Source organism: Melozone crissalis, unplaced genomic scaffold (genome assembly GCF_028551555.1).
Source record: "Melozone crissalis strain CALT ecotype California unplaced genomic scaffold, PUWL_Pcris_2 ptg000006l_1, whole genome shotgun sequence".
NCBI classification, from domain to species: domain Eukaryota; kingdom Metazoa; phylum Chordata; class Aves; order Passeriformes; family Passerellidae; genus Melozone; species Melozone crissalis.
This window is the reverse complement of record NW_026535784.1, coordinates 50518990-50537725: the sequence shown is the minus strand read 5'-3', so window position 1 is coordinate 50537725 and position 18736 is coordinate 50518990. Positions and strand designations below refer to the sequence as shown.

The 18736-nt window shown below is 49.4% G+C and overlaps 2 protein-coding genes across 7 annotated transcripts in view; one reads left to right on the top strand and one right to left on the bottom strand.

The window, feature by feature from the left end:
* Positions 1-33: 33 nt before the first annotated feature.
* On the bottom strand, positions 34-3642 carry THAP9 (THAP domain containing 9). The gene is made up of 5 exons (XM_054295453.1): positions 3560-3642; positions 3292-3487; positions 2919-3207; positions 2513-2663; positions 34-2203 (listed from the first exon to the last, which is right to left on the bottom strand). The coding sequence occupies exons 1-5, from the start codon at positions 3637-3639 to the stop codon at positions 253-255; spliced, it is 2667 nt and encodes an 888-aa protein (XP_054151428.1). The 5' UTR covers positions 3640-3642; the 3' UTR covers positions 34-252.
* Positions 3643-4514: 872 nt separating this feature from the next.
* The window catches only part of SEC31A (SEC31 homolog A, COPII coat complex component), a 40514-nt gene continuing 26292 nt past the window's right edge, over positions 4515-18736 (top strand). For all 6 annotated transcript variants that reach the window (XM_054290186.1, XM_054290177.1, XM_054290158.1 and 3 more), the window contains exons 1-12: positions 4515-4597; positions 5136-5218; positions 5738-5861; positions 8002-8200; positions 9234-9329; positions 10877-11017; positions 12521-12663; positions 13608-13707; positions 14883-15044; positions 15243-15395; positions 17245-17481; positions 18005-18079. In XM_054290186.1, coding sequence (XP_054146161.1) covers positions 5140-5218; positions 5738-5861; positions 8002-8200; positions 9234-9329; positions 10877-11017; positions 12521-12663; positions 13608-13707; positions 14883-15044; positions 15243-15395; positions 17245-17481; positions 18005-18079 — 1509 coding nt within the window. In that variant the 5' untranslated portion in view covers positions 4515-4597; positions 5136-5139. The remainder of the gene's footprint in view (positions 4598-5135; positions 5219-5737; positions 5862-8001; positions 8201-9233; positions 9330-10876; positions 11018-12520; positions 12664-13607; positions 13708-14882; positions 15045-15242; positions 15396-17244; positions 17482-18004; positions 18080-18736) is intronic.

Genomic DNA, 18736 nt, shown 5'->3' with positions numbered 1-18736 from the left:
CCTGGAGCAACCCTGGCTCATCCTGACCTGCCATGAAGTTTCATGAAATACTGCAGGACTGCTAGAAAGGACAGGGGATCAGATAAACCTCCTTGCTTTGCTCAGTTAAACTCTGCTTAGGAGGTTTGCAGTGGCCCAATACACCAGTGCTTATCAGCACTAGTTTTGCCAGCATTGTTTCCTCATGTGTTGCCTAGATCTGTCCAGCACTGAGCTCAGCAAGGAACAGCCATTCCTGGAACCACAGAGTACTCAGTAAGACCATGTGTGGGTTAAGCTTGACTGACAGCTAACCAGTGGTGATGGAAACAAATGCTTTCCCTTCAGTCTCTTCAATTTGTGCCGTCCACAAGGGTATTTCAAATTCAGGTGTTGGGTGGGCTGTGTTCTTACGTTTAAGTAACACCGTGTTATTTCCTTTACCAAGACTGTGTAGTGGTTGTTGATGCTCAGCTCCCCCTCAAATAAATGCTTTGTGAGGGTGGGAAAGAGGGGGCTTTCTCCCAGAAGCTCCTGGAAGACTTTCTGTTCTAGACACAAATGCCACAGCTTGGTATTGTTGTTGGCACCTCCTACTTTGCCATACCGGTTTAGGACTTGCTCTGAAATGCTTGTTATGTGGTGCACACTGGCCGAGGGCAGACTCAGGCCACCCAACTTTTGTATGTAGAGCACTGACCTGCATCTTAGCCTGCTCTCATCTGCCTCAAACAGAGAGGCAAGACAAGGCTCACACTGCAAGCCCAAGGCCAGCTGCTCGGCCACCCAGCCAGCCGTGCAGGTGAGGCTCTGTGCGTGCAGTGACAGATCTGTCAGCGCATTGCTCAGGGCACAGCTGGGCAAAAGCAGGCCTGCACTGTAGGGGAACTCTGGGGCCACAGGCCTCCCAGGAGCCGGGTGATACTGGGCACGAATGCTGCCCAGAGTTAGAGCTCTCCTCTGAGACAGGGATACGTCCCAGGGGCTGGCAGTGCCACTGCTGGGTGGTGAGCTGGGGGCCAGGCTGTAGCTGGCCAGCAGTTTGTGGTAAGCAGCCTGGAACACAGCACAGGTGGGGCTGCCATTGCTGCCACAGGCTTGCTGGAGAGCCCTGAGAAACTGCTCCAGAGGGTCCAGGCTGAAGGCATGTGTGTGGAGGTGCTGGGAAGGAGTGCCTTTTAGACATGTGTGGTTGGAGGAAAGCCACTTGAGGCTTTCAGCATTGAGCAACAAGCTCAGAAATCCCAGTTTGCGTTTGCTCTTAGTAATGTATCTCCCCACAGAGTCTGTTAAGTTGACAAAGCAGCTCCTGGCCTCATCGAAGAGGTTGCTTATTTTGGTGTAATTCCCAGCTAACAAAGGCTCCCTTCCATAGGGACCTCTGCCATAAAACACATCACACAGGGAGCTCATCAGCCGCACAAACTTGGCAGTCCTGCTGCAGCTCTGAAACGAGGCGAGGCCCAGCTGCTGGAGGTGCTCCAGGGCCTCAGCAACACCCTCGCTGAACAGCAGGGAGGCAGGGTTGACCTTCAGGTGGGAACTCCCTTTACTCCCAGCCCTGCCCGACCCAGGACTGCACGGCTCCAACACCCTCTGCTCGCCCAAAGCTGCCAGCTCCACCACATGCTGCCAACACATGGTGTCACCGAGCCACTGCACCCTGTGGAAGCACTGCAGAGCATTCCTTATCAGCAGGAGGGCATGAGGAACATCAAAGAAGTATGCGATGCTGTGAGCAGAACCAGGTGGATGCTGGAAAGTGCACCGAGTCCTTTTGGGATCTATCCTGATGCCCAAAGCTCTGGCAGTCTCAGCACCGTGAGCAGAGGCCCCCGATGTCACAGCCAGCACCACGATCCCAACGCTGTTCAGCTTATGGATTGCCTGACGGAGGAGCTGAGCAAGGAAGGGGCCAGATGTGCTGTTCACCAAGAAATAGCCCAGGGGAGCTGTCCAAGGGCTGGAGATGCCGACTGCCATGAGGACTATTGCTTCTGATGCCAGTGGAGCTTCATCAGCATCAAGGATGCCTGCTCCCAAGTCAACAAAACCCGACAGCTGCTTGCTCCGTGGGTCCCACTCCTGCTGCTTCTGCAGGGACACGTCCTGTACCAGCACGGCGCAGCAGCGGCAGGCCTGCTCCTCTCTCTCCACCTTTTCCTGAAGCTGGAGAAAAATGTCGCTGCTGAAGCCTGCAGCAGCCTCGTTATTAGACAGCCAGCTGGAAAAAAAAAAAGGCAGGATGTGATCAAGAGACATGGTTCTGGAGAAGTTGAACAACAGGCAGCACGTTTTACCACTGAGGGCATGGTCAGCCATGCCCCGAGCTGCAGAGCAGGCTGACACGAGCAGGGCAAAGAAGGCAGCCCTGCTTTCCTTCATGCATAGTCCAAGTTTCTTTCCTCTGACCCCAGCCAAGGAAAGCACTGACCATGCAGGGAAGTAACAAAGCAGCTTCAGGACAGATCTGTTACACCTATTTCTACACCAGTACTGGAAATACATTCTGAATGAATAACTAGAAACTTGCTTTGTCAGGCTGTAAGGATGAGGGAGGGGAAGAATCTTCCTTAGGTAATCATAGGCCTTAATGTGGTAGAGATGGAGAAGACAAGCAAATTGCCTCATTTCTGGCGAGTAGTCTGCCATCTGCCTCCAGCTGTGCAACTCTCGAGGCAAATCTGTTTAAGAAATCACAAAAGGGCAACTTTAGTGAAAGAAGTAAATGGCTGAAAACAGAGGGATGCTTGACACAAATGCACTGCAGAATACAAGGCAACACAGCAGGGCCTCTGGAACAACTCGGTCCTGAAGTCCAGTGTGAAGTGCAGGGCTCAGGCACGGTAGCACTGTGCCTCGCCTTTTCCTTGGTTAAGCAAAGACGCGAACCGGGGGCGAGGGAGGGCACTCAGCCTCAGCGAGCGTCCCGGCAGTACCTGAAAACTGCGCCTGCAGCAAACTCACGATTTCCTCGGAAAGCTGCCGCTTTGCCACCAGCTCCCTGAGGATTCTCGGCACGCTCCTGCGCCGGGGCGCGGGGCCGCATCTCCCGGCGGCCGGCGGGGGCTGCTGCTGGTGCTGCGGGGCGTGCGGCGGCGGCCTCGGCGGGGCGGCGCGCTGGCCCTGCAGGCTGTAGTTGTGGTCCCCGGCGGGCGGGCTGGGCAGCGGCTGCTTCAGCGCCCGCCCGGGGGTGCCGCTCTTCGTGCGGCCGGCGCCGGGCGGCTCCTGGCGGGGGAAGAAGAGGGGAGGTCACGGCATACGGCGGAACGCCCGGGGGGAGCGGGGAGCGCGCCCGGTACCCGCCCGCACCGAGGGGAGGAAGCGGGAGGGCACGGCCCCGCGCCGCAGCTTCCGCCGCAGCCCGTAGCACTCGAAGTCCCCTTCGGCGAAGTGTCGGGAGCAGAGGATGGCGCCGGGGCCGGGCCGCCACGCCCGGCGGCTCCGCGGGTCCACGCGGTTAACGGCGCGGATCCACTCGCGGCGCTGCGCGGCGTCCACCGGGAACCTGCGGCAGAGGGATGCGGCGGGATGAGGGCACGGAGGGGCGGCGGGCGGGCTGCGGGGCGGGCGCACTCACTGGTGGAAGGAGATGCCGCGCTCGCGGCTCCGCCCGGTGTCGCGAGCGGTGCAGCCCAGCGCGGAGCAGCTCCGCGTCATGGCCGCCGCCACCGCCGCCGCCGCCGCGCCCGCCGCCGCGCGCGCGCCACGGCCCGCCCGCCCATTGGCCGCCGCCGCCGCCCGCGCGCCCGGCCGCCGCCTCGCCATTGGCGGGCGGGCCCGTCGGATCGCGGCCTCATTGGGCGCGGCTGCGCGGTCGCGTCACGGCGGCGGCGGCGGCGGCGGCGGGAGCTGGGGCGGCCCGAGCCAACCGGGAGCGGCGGCGGCGGCCAATGGGCGTAGCCAGTGGCGAGGGGCGATCCTGAGCGCCAATGGGAGCCGCGCCTCCCGCCCCTATTTATACCGGGGCCGGCAGCACCCGCCGCCTCTCCCGCTGTGTGCCCGCTGAGCCGCGCCATGCGGCCCGGGCAGCGCCCGCCCCGCGTGCGGCGTCTGCCCGCCGAGCGGCCGCGGAGCCCGGCGGGAGGCGGCAGCGGAGCTGTGCCCCGGCTGCCGTGAGGAGGTGGGTCCGGGGCTGCTGCCCTCGACTGTGGAAGCCGGCCGAGCACCCTTGGGCCGTTCCCCCGCCCTGGGGCGGCCCCTGTCCCGTGATGAGCCTCACTGCTGTTCACATCATGAGCACGCCATGATTACTGCCCTTGAGCTGAGGACAGGCGGCCCCCGCGCTGCCGGCGCTGCGCCCCGGCTCCCCCCGCTCCCGCCGCCCCTAACCCGTCTCCCTCTTCCCCAGGGCCGATGGCTGCTCCCGCCCCGAGGGACACGGAGGACACGCGTGGAAGAAGGCGGCTGCACATCCCCACACAAACCCTCCCACCACCACCACCCCCGGTGCCCGCGGCTGCCCGCCGCTCCCGCCCCGTGCCGGGAAGGCGCGGCCCCGCCGCTGCCGCCGCCCGGAAGCCGCGGGGCGCGCCCGGAAGGCGGTGGCGGCCGGGAGGCGGTGCCGGGGCTGCCACGTTGGAGCAGTCCGGGGACGGGGAGCGCCGGGGACGCCGAGGTGAGGGCAGGCACGGCGCAATGCTCTGGTTTGCAGCTGTTCTCCTCCGGCTCCCGTCGGAAACGGGGCGAGGGTGGCGGTCCTGCCGGCCGGGCCGGGCGCTCCCGGGGCGGGGGAGCCCTCGGGGGCTGAACGGGACCCAGAAGGAGCCGCTGAGGGTGCTGGGCTGCACGGTCCGGGCAGGGTCCTCCCGGGGCTGGGTCTGTTCCGTGGGGTAGGGCAGAGAGCTGCTGTAGGGTGCCCGATGCCTCGGTGCTGTGGGAAGAGCGGTCGCACAGCTGCTGAAGCTTTGCCCACGTTTTCCTGTGTTATGTTCCGCAGCCGTCAGTTTCCTCTACGTGTCAGTGTTATTCTGCTAATGGGGAGTGTATCCTCCCCTCCCCCGGGTGTCCTCTGGAGAGGGCGGCCTGGGTCTGTCTGAGAGAAATCTTTAGGAATATGGTCCCTCTGCCGAGCCCCGGTGCGGCTCCTGATCCCGTGGCAGTGCAGCCTCACCGTGCACCATGTAAGCATCACCTCTCTTGGTCTCGCTTTCCAGCACAATGAAGCTGAAGGAAGTAGACCGTACTGCCATGCAGGCATGGAGCCCTGCCCAGCAGCACCCCATTTACCTGGCCACAGGTGAGTTTTTGGGAAGCACGTGCTGGCAGACTGTGTGCGGTGGCTGCACACCATGAATGAAGGGGTATACCATTATTGAAAGCTGGAGGAGTTACTCGGTGTCCTGGGGGCTGGAGTGGGGTGTATGTTGTGGGGTTTTGAGAGGAGTTCTTGCATTGTGCTGATAAAAACATGCTTTGCATTCTGCAAGTGGCAGCCAGCATCCTCCCCTTTCTGCCAGGGAAAGGTGACACCAATCCTAAGCACTTGTGGCTCCTTTGTAACTTTAATCGTGTTCTGTGCATCATCAGGGAGAGGTACTTGCCCAAAGCTTTTCCTGCTCATAGTCATTAAGAAACACCCAAACAAAGGGCCATGGGGAGGAGAGTTGTGTGGAACAACATCCGAGTAACAGAAACCTGACCCTATCTCAGGATCCTTTTTGAAAGGATGATGGTTTTGTTCCCCTTCTTGTGCTGCCTTTGCAGTTACTGCTCTGTGTATCATGCCCTTCTCACTGCCAGGCCTGCTTCCTCACAGGTACCTCAGCTCAGCAGCTGGATGCAACCTTCAGTACAAGTGCTTCTCTGGAAATATTTGAGTTGGACTTAGCAGACCCTTCACTGGATATGAAGAGCTGTGCCACATTCTCCTCCTCACACAGGTAGGCAGTGTTGTAAGAGAAAAGTACAGTGTGTGGAACTGTTATGTGTGATATGCATAGAAATGTCACTTCACTTGGTTTGGCTGCACTTGTTGAGGAGAGAAGCAGAAGTTCAGCACTGAAAGATGAAGGCAAGTGTGTGCAATTGATGCTGTGGGGCAGCAAGCTTGGACTCTAAGAAAGCAGCTCATGGTTTGACATAAATGGAAAATTTTTGAGTATATGTGTGGACCCTTTATTTCAGGAAGCCTCTGGGATTCACAAGAAAACAGAAGAAAATGTGAAATTGTGAAAATACGGTGGCAGCTTTTCATATTGCACCATCCTGTTTGTATGTAGGCATTTCAGGGGGACTCCTGTAACATGATTAACTTGGGTTATGTTGTGTGTGTTCCTACAGCTGGGAAGCCAAATTCCTGGCTGCACAGCTCCACTTAGCTGTTAGTGCCTTACTGTGTGCTTATCCAGACAAATATTGTTAGCATCAGAGCATCCAGTTCCCATCTCAGCAGCACCCATAGCAGCTCTCTGGCAGAGCTGAAACTGCCACAATCCCTTTTTAAATGCCCTGCTCTGTGAGCAGAGCTGATGTCAACATGTCCTACTGACCTGCCCAGAGCAGGAGGCACTGGATCTTTGAGTTTCATTGTTCTACCTTGTTTTAACTATGACTGAGATTCCTCAAGGCTTGCCATTTGCTTTCTGAATTTCTAGAAAAAATTCTAGCCAGGATGCAGTGCTCCTTGCAAAGTACCTCCCTTGACCAGCAACACAAGAATTTGACTTTGCCCCAGAGAATGTATTAAAAATGAGGTTGAGGGTTGCTTGTTTGTTTCTAATTAAAGATTAGATAGCAGTGTATACGTCAGGCCATATTTTGGTTTTCAGCAAATCATGTCCAGGTGATTAGACCCACAAAAGATAAATCCTTAATTGCCCTCCAAGCAAAGTTTTGCACTGCTTTTGTACAACCATGCTTTATCTTGGAAAGAGTAAAGGGCAAAAGGGAAGTAATTGCAGTGGTAATTTTTGGGTTTTGCTCCTCATTGTTTCCTCATTTTGGGTTAAGTCCTGTTCAGTCTTGCTGCTGATGCCTGGACAGCTCTGTCAGTTACTTCATTCCTTGTAAACTTGCATAGTTAGGTGCAGGAGCATAAAAATCATAGCCAGGAATGGGTCTGTGTGATATCACAGACCAATTTCCTTTTGTAGCATCATTCTTTGGTGAACCCCTGCTGTAATCTCAGCACTGGGAGCCTGAACACTTGGCTGTTGTGGCAATTCTCACCCAGCATATGCTCTTTGGGTACCTTTCTGCAGTCTCTATCTTACCATGCTAAAGTTGCTGTGATTTGAAGAAGTTACTTGAAGATTGCCTGGAGGTAACAAATAGATGAGCAATATTACAGTGAATGCTGAGGTATCTCCTTGTCACCTTCCAGTCAATGTGGGTTTGCTTTCTGCTTGTATTTGAGCTGATAAGTGGCTGTGTCATTTTATATAGAACATACTCATTCTTTGCATGGCTAAACAGCAGGAATGCTGTTTTGCTTAGGCAGGAAGTTAATTGAGTTGAAGGGAGTTTGGGTATTTACAGATGGACACAATCTGTAATTGTTGGAAGTATGTTTGATTCCTCTTGAGTTAGCCTAGGAATAGGCTGTGGTCCAAGAGATGTGTCTGTGATGTTGGCTAAACTTACTGAGTCCCTGGCATGGCAGACAAAACACTTGCACATCCAAAAGCACAGATATGGAAAAGCATATGGAATTTTTCTAGTTTGACCTGTTTCTTCTCCTGTATGAAGCTGCTCACAGATAGCAGAGATTTCTCAGGCTGTGGCTGGATGGGCTGGCAGCCCTCACTTTGCCTGCTGTTGTCAGGAGCACTTACCTGATTTTGCAGCCAGGAGATTGGAGATGTTACCAGTTTGTGGGTCATTGGTTGTGCCTCTTGTTAATGAGCAGAATTGGGGCATGCCCTCCTGATGGAAAGGGTTGTGCTGAGACTCATCCTTAGGGAGAAAAGCAGGCAGTGCTTTTCTCTGACTTCAGCTGGGGTGAGCAAAAATGGGATGCATCAACCTCTGGGGAGCTGGTGGTGGATGGTGCTCAGACTGTGGGCCCTCTGTGTCTTGCAGGTACCACAAGCTGATCTGGGGCCCTCACAGCATGACCTCAGGGGACAGAGTGTCTGGAGTGCTGATTGCTGGGGGTGAAAATGGCAATGTCATCTTGTATGACTCGGCCAAAATCCTGGATGGGGAGGCTGAGGTGATAATAGCCCAGAAGGACAAGCACACGGGACCAGTGAGAGCGCTCGATGTCAACATGTTCCAGGTTGGTTTTGGGCTGTTTCTCTTAACATACCAGCAATAGAGGAGTGGCCTATCTTAACTCATAACCTCAGATGTTTCTGCTGCTTCCCCTCCCCTGAAAAGCATGAACTATATGTGTCTGTTTGTATTTAGTAGGAAAAACCTGTCCCATTATTGGCATTTCAGGATGGAGAGTGAAAGAGTGAAAGTTCTTTTGTTTGTTCTTTCCCCTCATCAGTTTACCTTGTCAATTTAGTTGATCTGTTTAGCTCTGCTTATTTGTGAAGCAGAGGTGCTCTTTAGGGTGTTTTTAGTCAGTCTCTTCTGTGCTGTGCCAGTCACACAGGAAGGAATAACGTGCTCTTATGTATGTTTCTGGTGAGATCAGTTTTCAGGTCTCTCCTGTGGGGATTGGGTAGGATCCACCTTCAAGGCCCCCTTCCTAAGAGGAGACAGCAAGGAAACACAGCCATGTGGCCTCTTGAGCAGAAGGGCTCTCAAAACCAACAATCCTTCCCACACCACCAATGAGCATTTACTTCCTTCTGTGTGCAGTGTGTTGGTTTTTCCCTGTTGCCACCAGCTGTCTGAGAATTCAGTTGGATTTGTTTCCTAAATAACACTTCTGTCCCTGCACTTGCCTCCAGCAAGGCTGCACTGTGTTCATTGTGTCCTCTCTGAATTGCTTCCTGTCCCTTTTTGCCTGTTGTGAGCTCAGGGCTTGCCTGTTATCAGCCACAAAATGTGACCAAAGGGCACTTGGTGACCTTGGCTCGTGTTGCCCTGCCTGGACTTTTGCAGGTGCAGGAGTGCTTTGGATGGCTGCACTCACTGGGCAGGGCAGGAATGCCACCCTGTGCAGAGCACAGCTCTGTGGTGGCCATAACTGCAGCCCTGCTCCCTCCTCTGCCTTCTCACTCTTTTCCCTGTACCTTTTCCTATATCCTGAGCAGATAGGGGAAATTCAGTGTCCTGCAGGTCTGATGCCTCCCAGCAGCTAAGACTGGGAATGCTGATGCTGAAATACTCTTAATGTCTATTAATATTTCCTACAGACTAATCTGGTGGCCTCTGGTGCTAATGAGTCTGAAATCTATATCTGGGACTTGAACAACTTTGCTACACCAATGACACCAGGAGTGAAGACACAGGTACCAGATTTGTTTCTTAAATTCTCCAGAGCAGACTCATGGAGAGAAAGGATGCATGGCAGTGAGGTGACAGCTGATGGAGATTTGCAGTTGTAAAGCAGTCTCAGGAGCATGGAGGAGGGGAGGCCTCTTGAAGTCAATCTTGGATAGTAGCTGCATACAGGGGTGACTGGATGCTGCTGCTTTTGTATCCCCTGGGGAGCAGTGTCCTGGCTGTGCCTGTAAGTGCAAGTGTGCACAGGTCCATGCAGTGAGTGGTGTGCTCAGCTTCCCCTGCAGCAGCCCTGCATGAGCTGTCTCCTTTATCCACAACAGACCTGCAGTTCTGGCTTGCTGCACAAGCCAGCCATGTCTTCATGTGGCAGTTTTTTGTTAAGAAATTGTATTTGGCCAGAGAAAACTGTGGTGTCCCCTTAATGTTTGGGAAATGTTGCATTTTATCAAGCAGCAAGCAGAGTCTCTCGGGCTACACTCCTTTTCAAATACCGTAAGCATTACTTGGCTTTTAGTCTTCCTCTACCTGTTTTACTGCATGCACAAATCTGAAGATGGTGAAGGTACACAGAGAAAAGTAGGAGAAGGATAAAAGGCAGCTACTGAGAAGTCAGATGTTGAGGCAGTAGGTTTTGCAGTTACCTTGGTGGGTTTCAGGGAGTGGTTTGATTGCTATGCTCAAGGTCCAGTGTTTAGCCTGTGTCTCTTAAAGATCATCTGTGGGGAAAAACAATAGTCTTTTGTGCCTTTTGCCTTGTGAAGGAAATGGAAGAATGGGAGGAAGTTGTTTCAATGCAAGTACACTTCTCTTGCTGTTACAAAATTCCACAGAAGTTCGTGGTTGCTGGAAAATGGGTTTATTGCTGCATGATAATTTGGAGACCAAAAAGTGTGCAAATGGGATGAGAAGTAATCTTCAATTTAAAGATTTTTAGTTTAAGCTCTGTGAGGTTTGGTTACTTGGTTTAGTTCAAGTAATTTATTAACATGTAGGCATTTGAGAGGATGTTCACCTTCAAGATCCCCCATAAAAGACTTTTTATGTTTAATAGTGATTTTTTTAGGCTGGGATATCTTTTAGTCCATATGCATAATGACAACCAGAAATAATAGGGCAACAAGAGCTGGGTTAATACTGCTTTTAATTTTTGGTCTAAAAATAAAAACTGGAGGGGAATGAAAAAAAAAAAAGCATGTAATTTCTCCAAGCAAACCTTTTTTTTTTTTGCTAAATAGAAACTTAATAGTCCAAGACAAAAGAGCAGTTCATATATATATACTGGATATACTTTCATAGAGTAGTTTTCTGTTCTTGAAGACAGTTTTACTTAGTCTTGTTTTAATAACTAATGTGTAGTACTGTAAAGCAGAAAATAACTAAACAGAGGAATTCTGAACATCAGTGTTCTCAGGCGTTGTACACTACAGCACGTGTAGAAAGGAAGCCAGAGCACACGGGGCACTCTCCTTGCAGATTTCCCACTTAGCAAGTGCTGAAAGGAGCAGGGTTTGGGCCTGCGGGGTTGTGACGGGCTGTTGTGTGTGTGCCGCAGCCTCTGGAGGACATCAGCTGCATTGCATGGAACAGGCAAGTGCAGCACATCCTGGCGTCCGCCAGCCCCAGCGGCAGGGCCACCGTCTGGGACCTCCGCAAGAACGAGCCCATCATCAAAGTCAGCGACCACAACAACAGGGTGAGTGCTCTCTCTCCCAGTTCTGTTCTCTCCTGCAGCTGCTGGTGCTTGCACAGAGCTGCGGGGACGGGTCAGGGCACCCCTTTGTGTGTGACACATGTGGCATTCACGTTCCCTGAAAAAATCCCTTCAGCCAGGATTTCTCTCCTGGGAAGCCGAGAGGCCTCAGAGAAAAGGAAAACAATTCTTATCTCATTTGCTTCTCCTGTGTTGTTCTCTCTGAAATGTGTTTGGAGATTGTTTACCCACAGGTGATTGTTCCATTGGATTCTGGTGTGAGTTGTTTTGACTCTTTGGCCAATTGGGGCCAAGCTGTGTCAGGACTCTGGAAAGAGTCACGAGTTTTCATTATTATCTTTCTAGCATTCAGTAAGTATCCTTTCTGTAATCTTTAGTTAGTATAGTATTCTTTAATATAATATAGTAAGATAATGAAGTAATAAAGTTTAAATATAATATATAAAATAATATTTAAATATAATATATATAATTTTATATAATAAAGTAATAAATTAGCCTTCTGAGAACATGGAGTCAGATGCATCATTCCTGCCTTCATTGGGACTACCTGGCAGATACAATAGCCAGAGATACTGGTGCCTGGCCCAGTTTGCTCTTGGGAATGTATTTATGCAAGAGGGGTTGTTGGCATTATCAATTAAAATAGCCAGATGCAGGCTGAAGCAAGGCAAGGTGCTCAGGTGTCCTATCAGAGTGATGATTGATTGAATTTTGAAAAAGCACTTACTGATTTGTTTGGGGCTATCACAGAAAGATTTTATTGATTTTGCCACAGAGAAGTGTGGCATTGAGCAGATTACAGGGGTGCTCCTATAGTTATAACCACCATGCCACCCCTTTAGGCAGTCTAAGTGCAAAAAAGAGTTCAACTCGTGGAGAGTGACATATTTGTATAATTTTGTATTGTTTTAAATAGAATATCACTATAACAAACTCCAAAGATACAGCAAGAGTTAAAAATGAAACTTAGAAGTGGGTAGTTGGGAAGTAGCTCTTTCCTCACAGTATTATTATTTTGATAAACTGTGTAACTTTCAGTGTTTTCTGTGTTTGTTGCCTGATATAACAGCAGCACAGTAGGCTGTCTTCATCATGTGATGGTAGTCCTGTGATACAATGTTCTCATGCCAATAACCTCTGCCTAATGATGGCTTTTATTAAAATAGCAATAAAAATAATAAAGAAAAGGGTTTATATGGTGAGCTTTAGTGTTTTCTCACATTAAAACCTAGGACTGTGAAAAAGTCAGCACAGTGTAATCTCTCTGAAAGGACCTTGGGAAACTGAAGTGCAAGTCTCCTCATTCACAGGAATAAGGAGAATTTCCCAGTCTGAATGCAGTCAGAAATAATGCCTGGAAACACATGTGCAAATGCCCTTGCAGTGGTGGTTTACCATACACACAGACCTATTTGGGCTAGTTTTCTTTTTCCTTCAGTGCTGCTCAGCTGTGTCATGTTTTGTCCCAATGTCTCCCCTCAGATGCACTGCTCAGGCTTGGCATGGCACCCTGAAGTTGCCACCCAGATGGTTTTGGCCTCAGAGGATGACAGGCTGCCTGTTATTCAGATGTGGGACCTGAGATTTGCCTCCTCCCCACTTCGTGTTCTGGAAAGTCACACAAGGTATGAGGCTTACATAGCGTGGTGTGCTCCATGGTATTTGCACTGTTGGTGACTGTCCTGGTTTGTACATCCCATCTCCTGCTGTTCCCTGGGGAGGAAGGCTCCCTGGTGCTGGCAATTTCAGCAGCAGCCACTGCTCTATGCTGGCTTGCTGACCAGCCAGCCCTGTGCCATGAAAGACTTGTGTTTTTGGAGCTTGGTACTCTGAAGGAAACCAGCCCCAAAGTTAAATAAATAAGTCCACCAAGCTGCTGAAACAGTGAAGCTACTTGTTTGTTTCTAAGTATTGTAAGAAGAGGAAGCTAAGGAAAAAAGAATTAGTAGTAGTTGATTTTGGCTGAATAACATACTAAAGGTGCACCCAGGCACATCCTTGTGTGGGTTTGCACAGTTTCTGTGCCCCTCAGTCTCCTAAATGCCTTCACTTTGGGTATAGTGGATGATTTTGTTTAATTCTTGTCCCTCCTTCATTGTTGGTGAAACTTTCCTTTTTGCTCAAATCCAATGCTTGATTTAAGAAGGGAGAACAGTGTTGTGGCTTCTACCAAAACTGCTGCCAGTGGGTTCTGCTGGCTTGCATGTCTTGCTAACAAAAAGCTGCAAAGCTTCCTAGTCACTGACCTTACCTGTGGGTTTGCACACTGGGTATTAGTGACACTGCAGGAAAACAAACCATGTTGTTACTGATGCCCAGCTTCTCCCATGTGACTGTTGCATGTAATTATCTAATGCAATGGCTGCATCTTTATACCTTTTCATGCAGAAGATAGAAAACATCTATTTCAACAAAACAAGGGCTGCTAACATTGAAAAATTGCACCTCTTGTAAGAGGAAGGGGTGGAGAGGGCATTTTGACATGGAATGCTGAACTTCTAAATATGCTTTGTTTATCACCATTTTGCATTTACATTAAGCGTTTTCTTTGTTGTGGCTTTTCATGCAGGGGTATATTGGCCATTGCTTGGAGTATGGCAGATCCAGAGCTGCTACTTAGCTGTGGGAAGGATGCTAAAATTCTCTGCTCCAACCCTAACACAGGAGAGGTATTGTATCCACACCCCTTTGAACAGACATATTTGGGATTTTTAGAGGTGGCACATGTAAAGCACGTGTTCCTTTGCTTGCATTCCTAGGAATTATGCTTCTGTGGGATGTTGCCCCCTATCCTATTTGCTATACATGTCTTCTGAGCTTGTTGTGGTGGTGCAGGATTCCTTCCTGGTATTGTCAATATTACACATTTGTCCTTGCAGCTTCTCTCTTACTGAGAAGTGATGTCCCTGTTCCTTAGAGATGGAAATGGCTCCACTTAAACTAAGTATATGCTTCCTACTCTTTTATTTTGAGTTCAATGTGGCTGAATCATGGTTGCAATTGCCTTTTTCCTTCTCTAAGAACTTTATCCAGCCAGGAGGGTATTTTTAGGTTGCCATAGTTGTAGCAGATCAGTGAGGGCCACTCAAATCCCACCCCACCCTTTTTGCCTGGGAATATCTTTCAAAGAGAATGCAGATCTGATTTTCAGACATTGTTTGTCCCTAGACCAAGAAAAAAGGCTTCAGACATGCTGGAGGGCTCCTTGCCTCCAGTGGGCAATAATTGTGGAATGGGAAGTGTTTCTAAAATTCAGACATTGCCCCAAAAGTGCAAAAGCTGTACAGTGTTAGATGAGTTATCTGAGCTGGATTCTGTGCTGTTACAAATTTTTTAAAACTAAAAAAGAGTTCCATGGGAGACAGCATTTTGTTTTTTGAGTTTCTCCTGGTTTGTGGTTAAATGTCTGCTGTAAGGGGAGCTTGTCTGTTCCATGGCACAAAAGGCTGGACTGCCCAGGGTGCAGGTTTTACCCTTTTCAGTTTTCCTGTGAAAACAGACTTCCTCCACACAGTGTGTGAGGATACCTAAATCAGCTCTGAATAAGCTAATGTGAATGTGAGCAGCTCACAGTGGGACAGCACAGACACACCCCACCTGCATCATTTGTCCTGTGAAGATTCAACAGAAGATTTAATAGCAGGAGGAGGAGATGAAGCAGTGGTGTGTGGTGTTCTGCTGTTTGGGGATCATCAGGGCTTGCCCACTGTCAGTGTGTGTGGTGATGGGGAGGCTGCTGGGGAGCGGGGAGAGCAGAGCAGCCTCGGGGCACACGGGAAGGTTGTTGCTGTTGGGCAGGGTGCTCCATGAAAGCCCTGATTTGTTGGGTTTGGTTTGCTCCCAGGTGCTGTACGAGCTGCCCACGAACACACAGTGGTGCTTTGACATCCAGTGGTGCCCCAGGAACCCTGCAGTGCTCTCTGCAGCCTCCTTCGACGGCCGCATCAGCGTCTACTCCATCATGGGCGGCAGCGCCGATGGCCTCAGGCAGAAACAAGTTGACCAGGTGTTGAAAACTGTTCAGAATAGAGACAGAAAGTGGGGAGGGAGGGAACAAAATATGGGAAGTCTTCAGTGGCTGCCTGCAGCCCTGCTTGCAGGAGTACCACTTCAGCACAAATAGATGTTTCATTTATAGCACAAACAGATGTTTCATTTATTAGAGTAATGTCACTTTGGTTTTTTCCCCCTTGTGTTATCAAAGCTCTCCTCGTCTTTTGGGAACCTCGATCCCTTTGGCACAGGGCAGCCCCTGCCTCCCCTGCAGCTCCCCCAGCAGACTGCCCCACAGAGTGTGGTGATGCCTCTGAAGAAGCCACCCAAGTGGATCCGGCGGCCCATGGGAGCGTCCTTCTCGGTAAGGAGGAGACTGTGGGATTCACATTCTCTGAACCTGAGAGAAGCAGAGAAAAGAGTGATCAAAACAGTTATCTCATTTGCTGCTCCTGTGTTGGGCCAAAATAGAATGCAATATGGAGATGTTTACCCAGGGTGATGGTGTTTTGTTTCCTTGGCCTACCAGGGCCAAGCGTGTGTGTCAGGACTGTCTGACAGTCATGAGATGCTGTGCAGTTGGGTCCTTGGCAGGTTCAGTTTAGATGTAGTGTAATATAGTATAGAATAATATAGTATAATAAAGTAATTAATTATCTGATATTTCTGATAATATCCTTCTGATATCGGTGGAGTCCTCCTCATCATTTCTGCCTGCCACAGGAGTCATGATGAATGCTATAAGAGACAGGGATGGGCAGGGCTGGCCTGGCAGGTAGGGAGATAGTGCTGCCACCTGCTAAACCCCTTAGAATGGGGGAGTTCAGTGTGGTGTTCCACCCTGGGAGATCTTGCTTTTTGTTATTTTAATGAGAGATGCTCGGGCAGCTTCCAGACAGGACACTGGGGACAGCAAAAGCCTGACCAAAATGCTTGGGACAAGAAATATTGCTGAGAGATATTTGTTTGTGTCTTGGCATTAGTGCTTTGCTTTTGTTTCTGTGCAGTGCTTGCTTTAGAGTAAGTAAATATACATTGGGGGAGAATGAGACCAAACTGGGCAAGTACCTGGGGCTTTACAGCTTCAAACTGCACTCGTGTGAGTCAGTAGAGAACACTCAGGTTAGATTTGATCCAAGTAACTAACAGGAGTTGCTGTAGCAGTGCAAGGATAGGTTCCTCCATGGCTGGTTCATTTGCAGAGGAGCCACCTGAGGGGATGGCAAGCTCAGCTTTTCTCTCCTTGGCTCCACTTTTGGCTTATTTTCTAAACCCACAGGCCATTTATATGGGAACTTCTGGAGATTTTAGCCTGTCCATTTGAATTTGATTTCTATGCTGCAATACTACTCAATTTTCAGCATCATCTATCTGTTTATTCATGATCTGATGTGCAAATTAAATGCAATTTTTTCCTGTCAAAGAGAAGTGATGTTGCCTAGCCACTGACTGATGTGTCATTTTATGATGTTTATTCCCTTATTTGTCCTGGTTTCCTAGGAGGCAGGTGTCAATCTTTTCCCTGGCTAGGCTTTTGCTTTTTTATAATGCAGGTTTTACTGGATTTGCCTGTGTAAATTAACTTTGAGCTATAGAATGAAATAATATCATAAACATCCTAATTATTTTTTTGTGTTGATTTAACATCTTCAAATGTTGTCGCAACTTACTGCCTATCTCTCAGTAGAGTTTCAGCTGCTGAGCAGCCTGGCAAGAGCAGGGCAGACATCATGCTTGAGCATTTACTTAATAATGTGAAGTAAAGGTTTCTTTGGCAACTGCATTGCAATATCACTAGATACTCCACTGTTGCTGGGTACTGCACAGACCCACAGCTCCAGCTCTCAGTTTCTGGTCTGTCTTTTGTCTGAGAAAAAAACAGGCACAGGAATGGCTGTGCTTATAAATCTTATAAATGTGAACCAACTTATCCAACAAGCTCCTTACAGGCATAGAAGTTTGGAATGGGGTGGAGAACAAATAAATGAGCAGATGTCAGGAGTGTTATCAGACAATAATCACATATTTGTTATATAAAATACATTTTGATACATATATCAAAATGTATACTTGTATTCTCATATACTGTGTGTGCTTCAATTCCAGTTTGAAGGCAAGCTGGTGACATTTGAGAATTCCAAAATACACTTTGATACATGCATCCCTGCTGTATACTTGTATTTTCACATGCTGTATGTGTGCCTCAATTGTAGTTTGGAGGCAAGCTGGTGACATTTGAGAACTCCAAGCCTCCTCAGCAGCCAGGCATGGAGCAGCAGCAGCAGCATCCCCACGTCTACGTGAGCCAGGTTGTCACAGAGAAGGAGTTCCTGGCCCGCTCAAACCAGCTGCAGGAGGCTGTGCAATCCCAGGGCTTTGTCAGCTACTGCCAGAAGAAAATGGACATGGCCCTGGCTGACTTTGAGAGGAACGTGTGGGCCTTCTTAAAGGTAACAGGCTGGCAGCCCTGCAGGAGCTCCCCAGGGACTGGGACAGACAGGACATGGTTCCTTCTGCACATTTGGCTGAAGAGGTGCTGGGAACCAAAAGCTGCAGGCTGTGGGAATAGTGCCCATAAGCCACCAGAAGAGGGAGGATCCTCAGGACCAGGGCTGTTTGTGGGGTTTGTGAGGAGTCATGGCAAAGCTGTGGGTGAGGGTTTGCATGGTTTTGGATATTCCCCATCAGCACATATTTGTACAGGGTTTGTGAGAAGGATTAAAGCTTTGGGATAGCTTTAGATGGCCTTTCACTGCTCACTCTAAGTATTTAGAGGTTTCTGAGTGAAGCAGATAAACACATGGTTCACCTGCAGTAACCAGATGGAAGCCTTGCCCAAGTCACTGAAGGTTTTTACATTTCTCTTTATTACATGCAGTCTATTCAAGTAACTAAATCTCCCTGGGTCATTTGTGGCAGTGAGGGAGAAAATGGAAAATTGTGAATTGCAATATAGTCTTTAACTCTTTAAAGGTGAACTTCGAAGAGGATTCACGTGTTAGATACCTTGAGCTCTTGGGATACAGGAAGGATGATCTGAAGAAGAAGGTAAATGTGAAATATGTGAGATGAATAACTTTTGAATTTCAGACTTTAATTTCAGAATTCTTACAGAAAACAGTTTGCTCTTTTGCGTTTTCTCAATACTTTTGTCTTCTTGTAATATGGACGCGCAGTGGAAATGCCAGAGCAGGCAGCAGACTTAAGAGGTGTGTCTGCATCTAGCTGTCCATTGTTGATGTGAAATTCTCACTCATCAAGAAGCTTTGATCTTTATTGATCCAGGCTGTGGATCAATAAATGTAACTTTGCTATGTGACATCCTTCTACTCGAGCATGGTGGGAAGGGATCTGCTTTTAGGCTTTCTGGTTGAAGAATATGTAAGCAGTTTTCATTAATTAGGAAAATCTGGGATAGTCTTTTTTGTTTGTGGGAGACATCCTTCATTTTTGAAAGGAAAGGAGATAAAAATAAGCCCAAAGGTCAAACGTGGTTACATTTGGAAAAGCAAAATTTGGATTACCAGGAAGCAATTTGCACATCATTATAGACCTTTCTTCCCAGCTGGAAGATTTTTACTCAGTGTTACAGGGAGTTACCTGCTGTGCTTTTTGGCTCTGCTGTTTTCAGCTGTCTACCCAGGAACTATCTAGTATTTCTTCAGTTCTGTTTCAGTGGATTTTAACATTTGACTCATTTTCATT

What these genes read in the sequence shown, in the direction of transcription:
- THAP9 (XM_054295453.1), bottom strand. Translation starts at nt 3,639, where the DNA reads ATGACGCGGAGCTGCTCCGCGCTGGGCTGCACCGCTCGCGACACCGGG. An exon ending in CGCGGCATCTCCTTCCACCA is followed by an intron (nt 3,488 to 3,559) that starts GTGAGTGCGCCC and finishes CCTCTGCCGCAG; the next exon opens with GTTCCCGGTGGACGCCGCGC. An exon ending in CCTCCCGCTTCCTCCCCTCG is followed by an intron (nt 3,208 to 3,291) that starts GTGCGGGCGGGT and finishes TTCCCCCGCCAG; the next exon opens with GAGCCGCCCGGCGCCGGCCG.